We start from the raw sequence: 13,637 nt of genomic DNA on the forward strand, positions 1-13,637 counted from the left end.
TGTAGTAGTTTTTGCATATTGCATAATTTCTTATTGTGATACTCTTTTTTAAATTGAGTTTGTATATCATACTTTCCAACCAAAGCGATAATGCTACTTTAGTAATTTTAAAGAATTATTGAGGTTTGGGATTAGGTTTGAATTTGATATGCAGTTCTTTAAACAATAAGTGATGTTGAATGTGGTACTTGAATTCTTTTATAACAGTTTTCAGGATTGTGGTGATATTTCAGTAGAGTGGAGGAAAATTCATAGATTCCACTGAAAGATGTCAATGCTCTTCCATTTTTCTATTGCATAAAGCTTTATACAAAGGAGGACAATCTAGTTAACTACTCTTACTAGTCAAGTCCAGTGGCAACTGTTACCCTTGCGTCTTTTTTCAATATCTCTTGACCAAATTTTTGGCATTTCTCAAAACTGCCAAGATTAGCTTCAGTATATATTCAATAAATGTCTTTAACAAAATAAACAGATGTTCCTCTTAAAAATCTGAATAATTTACTGTCGGTCAGCTAATCAAATAACCTTTTACCAGTGAAAGGATGCTATACAATTTCAGTATTCCTCACTAGATTCTTTACATATGTGACAAAATAGTATCTAAAAAGTATAATAGCTCAGACCCTCACTCCTTAATAATTGTACTTTAGAGGAATATTCTGCTTTCTAGTTTCCCACTGTATAGGACAGATGAGTATTCCTTAGGTTTTATGTGGCTTATACAATATATGTTTCTGTTTTAACTTGTATGTATATATGTAATATATAGCATTCAGTATATTGTGTATGCACATACACAGTAAGATCAAAACAAAATGTTATGTGTATATGTTATGTATGTGTATGCAGATCATAAAACAATTAGTTTCTCAAATCAGACAATTGCATAGGAGTAAAATCTTTCTTTTGAAAGGTCAGAATGAATTCTAGGTATTTCAGTGATCAGTCAGGTGCAATTGTAATTCACTAGGTACAGCATTTTTTTATCTGCAGACAAGTGGTGCCCCGAGAGGAGGAATTTCCTATTTATCTTTAAAACATCCATAGATTCTCGGATAAATTGCTTCTGATCCCTAAAATGGGTGGTTCACTGATAAGTATTAGGGAGGGGCAAACTTATTGCACTGATGGGAAATGTAATAATCATTTAAAAAATAGGTTTTGATCCATATAGCTAAATGATCAACTGTTGGCAAACAGTTAAATAGGTTATTAAAGAAAGAATTTATGCTTCTCGTTGCCAGGTCTTGGAATATGTGCAGGTTTGGGAGAGTGATGGTTAAAACCCTCCTGAAATTCCAGAAATGGAGCAGTTTTGAGTGATGGTGACAGTCAGGCTTCAGACTTTATGCCCCAGTGTGATGAACTGAGACATTTCACACCTGTCTTGTTTCAATTTGTCAGCAACATCAGATAACACTACTTTAGTCACATACATACTGTTTTCTTCATAACCAAAAAGCAAAAACGTATCCATTTTAAATGAAAATATAGTCCCTTCAGAAAGTGATGGATTAGCTGCCCTGCCTCCAACTAAGAGAAACTTTTTATTTGCTGCTGGCAAGTGTATTCAGATCTGCAAATGAACTCTAAACTAAGAGCACTAAAACTAAATATGATTGCGCGTGTGTGTAGTGTATTACTAAGTTGCTATAAAACTTCTAAACACATGTGAGTGATTAATTAAATTTTATTGTTTCAGGTGATCATAGTAACCACCTCTCCAAGTTCAACATTTGTACCCAACATTCTCTCCAAGTCTCACAACTACGCAGCAGTCACTAAGCTTGTTCCAACATCCGTCATTGCCTCAACTACTCAGAAGCAACCAGTGGTTATAACAGCTTCTCAGTCCTCTTTGGTCAGTAGCAGCAGTAGCGGCAGCAACTGTTCCACTCCCTCTTCCACTCCAAATACCATTGCTGTGACTGCTGTGGTGTCATCAACACCGTCAGTGGTTATGTCAACGGTAGCACAAGGTATGACAGTTAGTTATTTATCAAAACCAGTTATTTTTACTGGTATAGTAGCCCTTATTTGAGCTTCCTTTATTTCCCTGCCTGCTTGATGATTCTGTTTACTGCTTAAATGTTAATTGAGCAGACCACACATTCCTTTGTTTGAGACAGATTTGTTTGCTGCTAATCTCAGTACATATACTTTGTAAAGTGCATGGAAAACAATAGGTATGCATCTGATTCTCAATGCAGCCAATCCACTGTATTCTATAACCAAATCCTTAATCCAGATTTCTTCTCTTCCCCATAACAATTAATATATGCAAATTGTATAGTTCCAAAGTGAATCTTGCCAGAAAATATTATACAGCTTTCCACTGTGAAGGTGACTTAACTGCGGTATTAAAAACGTGTAACCGCAAACTGACTTGTATTAACCTTTAAAACACTCCCTGTGATAATGAAGGGGGTTGGGGAGTAGCTCCCTTTTATGGACACCCAGCCAGCCGGTTAGCTATAAAATCCCTGTTAGTTGCTGTTCTCTACTTGCTTTACCTGTAAAGGGTTAAAAAAAAGTCCACAGGTAAAGGAAGGCACCTGACCAAAAGAGCCAATGGGAAGGCTAGAACTTTTTAAAATTGGAAAAAAACTTTCCTTTTGTGTCTGTTGTTGCTCTCCGGGGAAGAGGGGAACAGGGCAGCAGTTATGCTATGAGAAGCTGAAGGCCCGGTATGAAAATCATCAGAATCATACCTAGAATTGTTTACTTAGAACCCAGATATGTAAGTAGATCAGAAAATGTGTAGAAAGATGTGATTAGGTTTATTTTGTTTATTTCTTATGGCTTGTGGATTCTTCTGTGCTAACCCCAGATGCTTTTGTTGCTTGTAACCTTTAAGCTGAACCTCCCACATATTTTGTGTGCTTAATTTTTGGAATTACTCTTAAAAATCTAGCAATAGCCTGAGTTTTCAGATGTATTTTCTTTCTTTTTCTTAGTAATAAAATTTACCTTATTTAAGAACAGGATTTGGATTTTTGTGTCTTAAGAGGTTTGTGCACATGTTTTTTAGTTAGCTGGTGGCAGCAGCTGATTTATTTGTTTTTCTTTCTCAGCTCTTCCCCATATGGGGTGTGAAAGGGCTTGAGGGTACCCCACAGGAAGGAATTCCCACGTGCACCTTCCCGGATTCCAAGGGGTTTTGCATTTGGGTGGTGGCAGCATCTACCCATCCAAGGTCAGAGAGAAGCTGTAACCTTGGGAGTTTAATACAAGCCTGGAGTGGCCAGTATAATTTTTAGAATCCTTGTGGGCTCCCACCTTCTGCACTTGAAGTGCCAGAGTGGGGAATCAGCCTTGACACTCCTCCTACCCATCCCCGATATGAAAAATAACTAAATTTTCTGGGGGTAATCTTTTGGGGAAATTTGTTTTTGTTTAGACAGGCTCACCAAATGAAACCCAAAAATAGATAAATCATAATACTTGGCATATCTAGTCTTCAGATCACTTTTTGAGTATTTACCAATTAATCCTCATAACGTTTCTGTGAGATGGAGAAGTATTTATACATTTTATCCCCATTTTAGAGTTAGGGAAACTGAGTAGAGAATGGGTTACCCAAGGTCAGAGGGAATCTGTTGGAGTTGGGATTGAAATCAGGAGTTGCTGGCTTCTAGTCATAACTAAATATGCTAGATCACACTGTCATAAAGTACTTCTTCAAGGCCCATATTCTTCATTTTCTTCCCCTTTCCCCTTTTCTCCTAAGAGTGTTCACAGTCCCTTTTGGAACCCAAAGGATTCCCCTGCTGTTTTCCTGCATTTTCTACCCTGTCTTTTCCTGTATTGCCATGAACTTTTCTTTTGGTATAGGATGATTTGATATAGGTTCTTCTGTAGTTTGTCTGCATTCTTAATTTTGGTCAGAGGAGTTCAGAAGATAGTGATGCAAGGCATTTTTTTCCCTTACAATATTTCTGAGGAAACCTTTGCGTTTATTATTTTAACTACCCCCACCCAGAGCACTCAGGATTCAGTCAGGGGTATATAGTACAAGTCATGGACAGGTCACAGGCTGTGAATTTTTGTTTACTGCCCGTGACCTGTCCATGACTTTTACTAAAAATACCCATGCCTAAAATGTAGTCTGAATCACTATTACTACACAGGATTGTTATACCTTGATAAATAGACTTGGATTTGCTTACCTTGTTCAAGACTGCTTCTGATTTCCAAGTTACGTATTGCACACATCTTGTGAAATAGAGGGCGTTAGCTGGTTATCCTTCCTAACACTACCACTCACATTGTCAAACATTCTCGGTTAGTGTTAATGCTCTTGATGTCCCCATATTTTTTTTCAACCTCTAACAGTTTTTATTGTACTGTAAATTTTTTATTGTCTTGCAGTTTAAAAAAGGTCAACCTTGAAAGGGAGGGGTTATGTTAATTATACTTCAAAAAGCACAGAGTAGCCTGCAAGCTCTTTGGAGCATGATCTCTGCATTAACTATCTCAGTGGCTCTCAATTTTTCCAGACTACTGTACCTCTTTCAGGAGTCTGAGTTGTCTTGCATAGCCCAAGTTACACCTCACTTAAAAACTACTTGCTTACAAAATCAGACATAAAAATAAAAAGTGTCACAGCCACACTATTACTGATAAATTGCTTACTTTCTCATTTTTACCATATAATTATAAATCAATATAAATATTGTACTTACATTTCAGTATATAGAGCAGTATAAACATCATCTGTAGAAAATTTTCGTTTGCCCTGACTTTGCTAGTGCTTTTTATGTAACCTGTTGTAAAATTAGGCAGATATCTAGATGAGTTGCTGTATCCCCTGGAAGACCTCTGCGTACCCCTAGTTGAGAACCACTGAGCTATCTTACCCTGTTGTGCTGACACATTGATAACTTACATAAAGTTTTCTTTGTCTCTAAATTCAGGTACTTTGGAATTGAAAGGTGGCATTGCATCTTGTCAGATCCTATGCATGCTTACATGTGCTTTTCACAGTAGTAAAGGCAATGGAAAAGTGGCTGTGTTGCATTTAAAGAACAGAAATTTGTTCACTTGTTTCATCGTCAAATCCACATTTGTTTGCTCTTTCACAGGTGTGTCCACGTCAGCGATTAAAGTTGCATCCACCAGACTACCTTCCCCAAAAAGCTTGGTGGGGACCCCAACCCAGATTCTAACACAGTTTCCCAAACAGCATCAGCAGACCCCAAAACAGCAGCTGCATCAAATACAACAGACCCAGCAGCAGCTGTCACAGTCTTCTCCTGTAGCACACCAGCAGCAATCACAACAGTGTCAGTTGCCACCTGGCATCAAGCCCACCATTCAGATCAAACAAGAATCAGGTAGTTGGAATTAAACTTGGGCAATATTAGTAATGGGTGAAGTCTGACTACCATACAAGAACTAAGGGCTAAATTCTGCCCTGAAATGTGCACAGGCAGCTCTCGTTGACATCAGTGGGAGGCACCTCAGGGCTGAATTTGGCTCTGAAACTGGAAAAGGTGGTTAATAGAGGACGTGTAGGATATAATTTTAGTTTACCTTTGTGGAAAAGTGTTTTGATGTTTTTCTGTTCCCCCTGGTAGAAAAGAGAATGAACCTCTTATTAAGTAGGAAGTTTTCTTCCTACCTTTAGAGATTGTAAAGGTATATGCATGCTCTTGTAAACAATAGTTTGGCTGGCAACCTGGAAGATGGCAGTTTTCTGAAGATTTAAACATTTGAGCAAACAAACAGCTTTTCAGCTGTATCACTTAAGTTTAAAGGTAATCCAGCTACCCATATCTTATTGCTACTATTGGATTCAAAAACCAAAAAATTACATTGACTTTGCAAATGCAGTGCTTAGAACCAAAAGTTGGACTGGATGCTGTCTCTAACATTGGTTAATACAGTTGACTTTGGGCAAATCACTTAGTCTCTCTGCATCAGTTTGATCTGTTTGTAAAATAGTTTACGAATACCTACCTCATGGGGTGTTGAGAAGAAATGTTTGTAAAGCTCTTAGAAAATTTTAAGGAAAAGTGCTATAAAAGTGCAAAGTGTTATTCTGTCCTTGTTTGGTTTATATTAATGCACGTGAAATCAGCACTGTAGTAAGGGAACATGTATTTTATTTCAGTTCTAGACCTTTTAGGTCAGAGTAACTAAAAAAGATAGGACCACAGGGTGGTGGTGGGAATCTATGATTAAGTGTCCCGTGGATTATGAGACCATCGCTTAGAAAAAAAGTCCATTAATGAACACTATAAAATGCCTCCACTCCACAGTCATTGCTCACCACTTAATCAGTAACTATCATTTTTGTGTCTGCGCCATACAAAGAACTGGTACAGAAGGAGTAGCAAGTACAAAAGAAATTCAAATTTAAAATAGCTGTATTGTCTTGCTTCATTCTTTGCCTTTTACTATGCTTTTAAACTCAAGATGGTTATCACCTTTTAAAATCACTCACATAAAGTCACCTTTAGCCTACCTTCTAATACGTATATGCTCTGGGAAGCTTAGATCAGATGTTTTAACTGAGATTTTGCTTTTTATCTAGTTTTCCCTCTGTATTGACTCAACGAGGGTCAAATAATTCAGCCAACAACTCAGGGCATCTACTTAGCATAGAGTAGAACTCAGGACCTACTTGGCTTGGATAAACTCTTTGCTCTGACTTCCAGATCATGACTACTTGAAACCTTTGATTGCAACCCAAAAGTGTATCCCAAAGAGGTGTTTGCTGGGTCATGCCCCACAGGTTAGGAGTGGGCAATAGAAGACAAATCCTCCTAGACAGTATGGTCCATTAGAAGGGGAGAGGAGTGACTTGCTCACTGCCTCACTCTTTGTCTCTGGTCAGCCCCTGTCCTCATCCCAATTCCACTGCAGCTCCAAGGCAGCACCAGCTCAAGAGACAAGTTCAGAATGGGAGGGAGAAGCCTCCTCACCCCGAGCTCCTGAATCTAGTGTCTCCCTTGCTCCCAACAGCACTCTCATTTATACATATTTTTGATTGCTATCAAAATGAAACTTAACAGTTCTTAATAAAGTATATGATAATGAAGAGACTTAACTGACAAATATGGATGCATTTTTTAGATATTTCATTGGTTTTGGACCAACTTGATATTGATTAACATAGTGGGTCCTGGGGAGATGTATTTGGTCATGGACCAAAGACCTCTGCACTAGATCACATGACTTAATGGTGCAACAAGCACTGGTGGTGATCGGAGTAGTTAAGTGGTAGCAGGCACATGAAAGGTGAAGGTGGTGGTTGTCTTGGTACTAGCAAAAAATCTAAATATTATTTTTAGGCTTAGGAATAGATTGGCTCAAAAATAAAAGCCTTGTGCAGCTACTTGCCCATTAGGGCTTGGTCTGGGGAAAAATTTCAGCAAGTAACTTTTTGTGCCTGTATGTTAACAGTGACCTTTCTCCTTTCCTAGGTGTTAAAATAATCACTCAACAGGTGCAGCCCAGTAAAATCCTACCCAAACCAGTTACAGCGACTTTGCCCAGCAGTAGCAATTCACCTATTATGGTGGTTAGCAGTAATGGGACTATCATGACAACTAAACTGGTCACTACTCCCACTGGTAAGTTACTGTTCTTAGAAGGTAAGGGAGGGTAAACCCAGCAATACCGACAATAAACCCTGTTTAGCAGGGTTAAATAACATTTTGTTCATTGTTTATTTAAAAAAAAAAAAGGATGTAACAGCAAATTTGTAAACCTTTTGATAGTCACATACTAGCTTAGGACATTTATCCTTGTCATACACTAAAATGCTGTATTATAAACTCTCAAGTTTTACCATTGAGTGGTCTTTTATCTCTTGTACTCTCTTTGACTTGGCACACATAAGTATAATCATTCCTTTCCCACTGGTTGAGAGAGAAATGTCACTGAAACCGATGATGATGATGATACTTTGCACTTCTGTAGCACCTTGTATTAGAGGATGTCAAACAAATGAATTAAGCCTCTCAACATTCCTTGAAGGTAGGTAAATATCATTATTCCTGTCTTATTGATGGGGGATTTGAGAGACAGTTGACTTGTTCAAGGTCTCACAGTAAGTGCATAGAGGAGCCAGAAATAGAACCCAGATTCCCCAACTCTATTCTATGTATTCACCAGTAGTCAAACTTCTTTTCTATATCAGCAATGTTACAGACTGACGTGTTAGGGTAGTGTTGGATGTATGGAGATGATTTAGGGACCAGGCTGACTTTCTTTAAAGTTTGGTCAAATTCATTTCTTTGCTAAGTGCGCCACACATGTTGAGGTAGGTGGTATAAATCTGTGCTTAACTCAGTTTTTAGTCTAGCTTTTCAGTTCACCTTTAAATTCCTTACCCAGATAAAACATTATCCTGATATATTTTAAACAAGTGAAAATGAGTGTTTGGAATATAATTTTTTGTGATTTTTTTTTTTCATTTTAAATTGGTAAATCTTGAATAGGCCATTTGCTTTCTCTCTTCAGACCAGTTTTGAATATTAGGTTTCCCAATTAAATCTAGCTGTTTTGTATAATAACTTTTAACAACAAAGAGGTCTGCAATGTTTAGTCTACAATATCATAGAATCATAGATATGTGCAGAATTATAACTAGAGTAGAAAGTTACCCTTCCTTAACTAATACCTGTTAATCGTAGTGGTTGAGAGGACTGAGCATGGGACTGGTAGTGAAGAATTGAGTTCATATTCTGCCCCTCCCCCTGACTCACTCTGTGACTTTGGGTGAGTTCCTTAACTCTGTGGGCCCTGTATTGTTCCATTTGAAGTTAATAGGGGAAAGGAAATAGACACCAGGTCTATCTATCTATTGGGTATTGAGAAGATTAGCTTGAATTCATAAATACTTCTAAAATGTATAGTTGTATTTATTATTGTAGCTATTATTGTATTATAAACAGTGATGGTATAAGTTTCACATAGCGAAATTTAGGCTGGACATAAATTCTTTTAAGCCACTTCTATTGGTTTATGTGCTCTCTCCCCACTCTTCTTAAAGAGGAAGAGATCAGTTCTAGCAAATTCTATCCCATAAATCTTACTTTGGCCCATAATAAAATAAAGGACAAATACTGAGAGAATCTAAACACCTTGTAAACAACAGAGCCATGAACATAAAGGTCATAAGTTTATAAAGAACAAATCCATTACCAGCTAGAATAGTTTTAACTTGAAATGTGATAGACAAAATGTTTAAGACAGTGCTTTATGAAATCTTTAATTTAATTTAAATTAGCATGTATCTGATCATTGTGACGCAGACTGAAAACTAGCTGGAGGACCTTAAAGGATAATGATAAATAGCACTGTATCCAGTCAAATGCTGAAGGGGGATATCGTTGCTCTCTAGGAATACATCAGCGGGGTAATGGCAGGGAGGGAGAAGAGCTGTTGAAGCTAAAGAACAATGTTGGCACAAGAACAAATGGGTATAAACTGGCCATGAATAAATTTAGACTGGAAATTAGAAGATTTTTTTCTAACCATCAGAAGAGTGAGGTTCTGGAACAACCTCCCAATAGGAGTAGTGGGGGCGAACAACCTAACTAGTTTTAAAATGGAGCATGATAAATTTATGAATAGGATTGTATGGTGAGTTTGCCTGTGATAGCAATGGACTGGACTTGATGACCCAGGAGAGGTCCCTTCCTCTCCTCTGTTCCTATGTTCAATTTCTTATAGTGGAACTAAATACTTCTCTTTGATCTAAACCTTCTTTCACAATTTGCAGTACTCATAGTGTTTCATATTTTAATTGCAAGCCTGTTTTTATTGTTTTACTTTGAAATAGGGACACAAGCAACATATACTCGTCCAACGGTAAGCCCCTCTATTGGGGCTCGGATGGCTGGAACTCCAGGCGCTGCCACTTATGTGAAAACAACCAGTGGCAGCATCATTACTGTAGTGCCGAAATCGCTGGCTACACTGGGAGGCAAGATTATAAGCAGTAATATTGTTTCTGGTAGGTGTATTGATATATAAAGCCTTATCTGAGATACAAAACTTCTAGAGACACGCAAATACTTTAGTCCTCACGTTTGATTTATCTCTGTGGGTACACAGACAAATAGTTTTGGTACATGTTTGAAAATATTTTTTGCATTTAGGACCAATCATTGTAAAAGTGTTATTCTCCTTTAGACATGTCAGAAATGGCTGATTGATAAGTGAGGAACGAGAAGGAGGGTGAAGGTGTTGAAGAATGGAAGGAGATATTGTCAGGGGTTAGGGCATGCCTTAGATTTAGGAAGGAAGCAAATTTTTAGCATCTTAATGTAAGAGGAGCCTGGGAAGCCAGAAGAAATCTTGATGAGTGGAAAAATGATTAGTGCTATGTTGTAGAAGGCAGGGAGGATTATATCAGCTCCTTTGGAAATGCGAGTGGAGTAAAAAAAATGAGTTTTTTTTGTAGTCTGCAGAGAGCATCTCTGCAGAGTATTGATGAGATTTCTAGATCTAGTGGAGGTTTCATAGAATAGCATATGCACCACTGTCCTTTGATACCAACCTGAGCACTTGAGATCAGTAGTTGGCCTTTATTCCAAGGAAGCATAGTACATGACATTCTGTAAACAATGCAGGTTTTGAGCAGGGCATCTAAGTAATCTTTCCATTCAGTGGAGCATTCACTAGGGGTTTCATAGGCTAGGAGTGAGAGAAACCCTACTTTCACCATCTTAGAATTACTTCCCTTTCTCAAAATTGGTACAAATTAAATGTATTTTAAATGCCACCCCAAGCGCGTGCTTGGGTTGGCAAGCCACAGGGGGCGCTCTGCCAGTCGCCGCGAGGGAGGCAGGCAAGTTGTCTTCGGCGGCTTGCCTGCGGAGGGTCTGCTGGTCCCGCGGCTTCGGTGGACCCTCCACAGGCACGCTGCCGAAGGCAGCCTGCCTTCTGTGCTTGGGGCGGCAAAATCCATAGAGCCGCCCCTGCTGCCAGGTATCAATGATGGGTTGAAGTTGATAACCAGGATTCTTTGTTGGCACACACTTCAGCAGCTAGGTGTGATGTATTTACAGAGAATTGGAACTATTTTTAGGGAAAAACAGAAGTGGTAGTTATTGGAGCAGGAAAGTAATTATTAAAATGGGGAGATTGATACCACTGGTGACTTGTATGTTTGTTAGCCATTGTGAGAAGCTGTTCAGAAAGGGTCATTGTAAATAAACAAGAAGCCACTAAAGGCAAGTTATTATATGGTAGGAAGGAAGAAGAACAAGAAGTTCATCAGTAGAAAAATGTCTTCTGAGCTCTGGGGTTCAAAAGGAAGGAGGTTTTTTTTTTTTAAATAATGCTGTGAAAGAAACCAAAAGTTTGTCTTATAATTCCAGTAACAGAATTCTGTATTCCCATACATTAGCCATAGTAAAAACCTGGCCTCCCTTTATGGAAAAGAGAGAAAATAGTGTTAATGTGTTTTCAGCATATGAACAGCTTTCTACTGAATGGGAAATCTCCCTTTTATAAGATGTAAACTCTCAGATTTTTCTCTTGCAAAATCTGCTGCAAATAGAATTGCTTGATCTACAATTTTCAATCTTTATTTCTATTTGAAGTAATTTATTTGGTAGACAACTTTCTTTTAGCACAGGGATGCCCAAAATTTGCAACACTGAGAGCCAGAGCTAATGTGTATATTTACAGAATATGTCAAAGGTAAATGCACACAACCATAGTATTTGTACCTGTACCTTCCATGATAGCTGTTCAGAAATTGTCCTTTGCTTTGGATCAACCATAAAAACTGTTCAGCTCTGTGCTCCCCATACAGGGTCTGCAGTTGTTGTACGCCCTACATTCTTGGCTTCAGGTCATGCATTAAATGTCGTCTCTTTAGCAGTTTAACTTTTTTCAGTTGCATTTAAACCTGCCATGATGGTAGGATTATCTTTAGGGATTCTGTTTTTCAGTTTATATCAATTTCATTTTTCAGGGTTTATGTTTAGCAATTTTCAAGTTTTATATAACTTTCCAAAAATCGGAGTGGTTCAGGACTTTCTCTTTGTACGCATCGTAATGAGTAATGAATCTTTGTAATGTCCCCTAGTGTGCTTTAACGTAGTAGCACTATATTAAAGCACATTAGGGAACCTTTAGTGCGCACCAGCAGGGTCTACTTGGACCACATAATGTGCAACATATTAGCATGCGTTAGAAGCCACATCCCTTGTCCGTATTACTGTTCCATATAAACAAGCCCTTATATACAAGTAACCATTTCTGGTGTTTTTCCAGTGTTTATTGGATAAACACTGTTTTCATTCTTTTTTTTGTATCCGGGGTGTTTTATTGGTGTTTACTGATTAAAAATGAAAATCAGAAGCCCTAATTATCTTCCTTATGCTGCACCCAAAGCGTTTTTTTAAAGATTCTATTGTTACGTGAAATATATACATAAAAATAAATGAGCATCATCACTTTTAACCCAAGCCTCTCTTCTTCCCACTTGCTTTAAGGAACTACAACCAAAATTACTACAATCCCAATGACATCCAAGCCCAATGTGATTGTTGTGCAAAAGACTACTGGAAAAGGAACAACTATTCAAGGACTTCCAGGCAAAAATGTTGTTACAACATTATTAAATGCTGGGGTAAGAAGAGTTTTACGTCTAGAATCCGTGGACCAAGTAAGAGTGGATTCTTGTACCAGTTCTTTTAATGTGAGAATGCGATCTTATCTGATCCAATGTGTGAAGGGAGGGTCCTTTTTCAAATATTCTGCACATTTAACGTTGTTTGGAAAATTTTATATCCAGCTGTATATCTGTTAGCTATGTATGCCCTTTACTTCTAAGCTTTTCATGGCAATCCTGAATTAGGATGAAAAGCTGAAAACTCAGATTTTCACTAAACTGAAATCCTGCAATATTTTGGAAACACCAGAATGTGATGTTCCAAAACAAAATATGCTTCCCAGCATCGCCTGCAGCAGAGCCAGGGACCCTGGAAGCCCTGGCAGCTGCTGAATGAAATTGACATGATTCTTGACAGTTTTACTGCTGCCAACCACTAAATGGCAGCAGTGAGACTGAGGAGACTTTTATTGTCAAGTTAACAAGAGTCTGGTCTACCTGGGGTCCATTGGAAGTTCACTGAAATAGAACCATTCCCATGAAAAGGTTCAATTTTGACAAATCAGCATTTTCTGATTTTAAAAAAACATTTCTTTTGTTGGAAAATTCCTGACCAGCTGTACTGGATACCCCGGTGATAGGTAAAATAACGTAAGATAAATCAAAGGAACAAACCGTCAAAAAATTGTAAACTCCAGATTTAGATTTGGTATTTTTTAACTTTCTTTTAAAGCATGTTTGCAAAGGAGTTGCAGAGGATTCTATTTTCTGTTCTGTGAATTCTTTGAAGAAGAGATTATCTTGATAGCTGTGTCTTATGTAGCATCTGTATGTGCTTAACAAATTGAAAGTGAACATTCCCTTGCACTGCTGAAAGCCACCTTTTCCCCTCCACCACACCCGCAAGAAAACCACACAAGAATTAGAAATAAAACTGGCCAAACTAGTTTCATTATGGAAACCAAAATAAATTCATAACAGCATAAATTGTAAAAGGTAAATAAAATATTAAAGTATTGTCCATGTTAATAATCTAAGATGTTGCTACTGA

The 13,637-nt window shown here is 37.9% G+C and overlaps 1 protein-coding gene across 11 annotated transcripts in view; it reads left to right on the plus strand.

The window, feature by feature from the left end:
- Positions 1–13,637, plus strand: part of EMSY (EMSY transcriptional repressor, BRCA2 interacting) — a 70,783-nt gene that overhangs the window by 20,383 nt on the left and 36,763 nt on the right. For 9 of the 11 annotated variants that reach the window (XR_005599469.1, XR_005599471.1, XR_005599472.1 and 6 more), the window contains exons 8-12: positions 1,706–1,982; positions 5,088–5,339; positions 7,434–7,583; positions 9,800–9,973; positions 12,468–12,640. Coding sequence is in view for 6 of the 11 variants with exons in the window: in XM_039541656.1 (XP_039397590.1) it covers positions 1,706–1,982; positions 5,088–5,339; positions 7,434–7,583; positions 9,800–9,973; positions 12,468–12,640 (1,026 nt within the window). In the remaining 5 variants the exon portion in view is untranslated. The remainder of the gene's footprint in view (positions 1–1,705; positions 1,983–5,087; positions 5,340–7,433; positions 7,584–9,799; positions 9,974–12,467; positions 12,641–13,637) is intronic. The other 2 variants (XM_039541667.1, XM_039541688.1) reach the window with 1 other exon arrangement.

Source organism: Mauremys reevesii, linkage group 1, assembly GCF_016161935.1.
Source record: "Mauremys reevesii isolate NIE-2019 linkage group 1, ASM1616193v1, whole genome shotgun sequence".
Taxonomy (NCBI): Eukaryota; Metazoa; Chordata; order Testudines; family Geoemydidae; genus Mauremys; species Mauremys reevesii.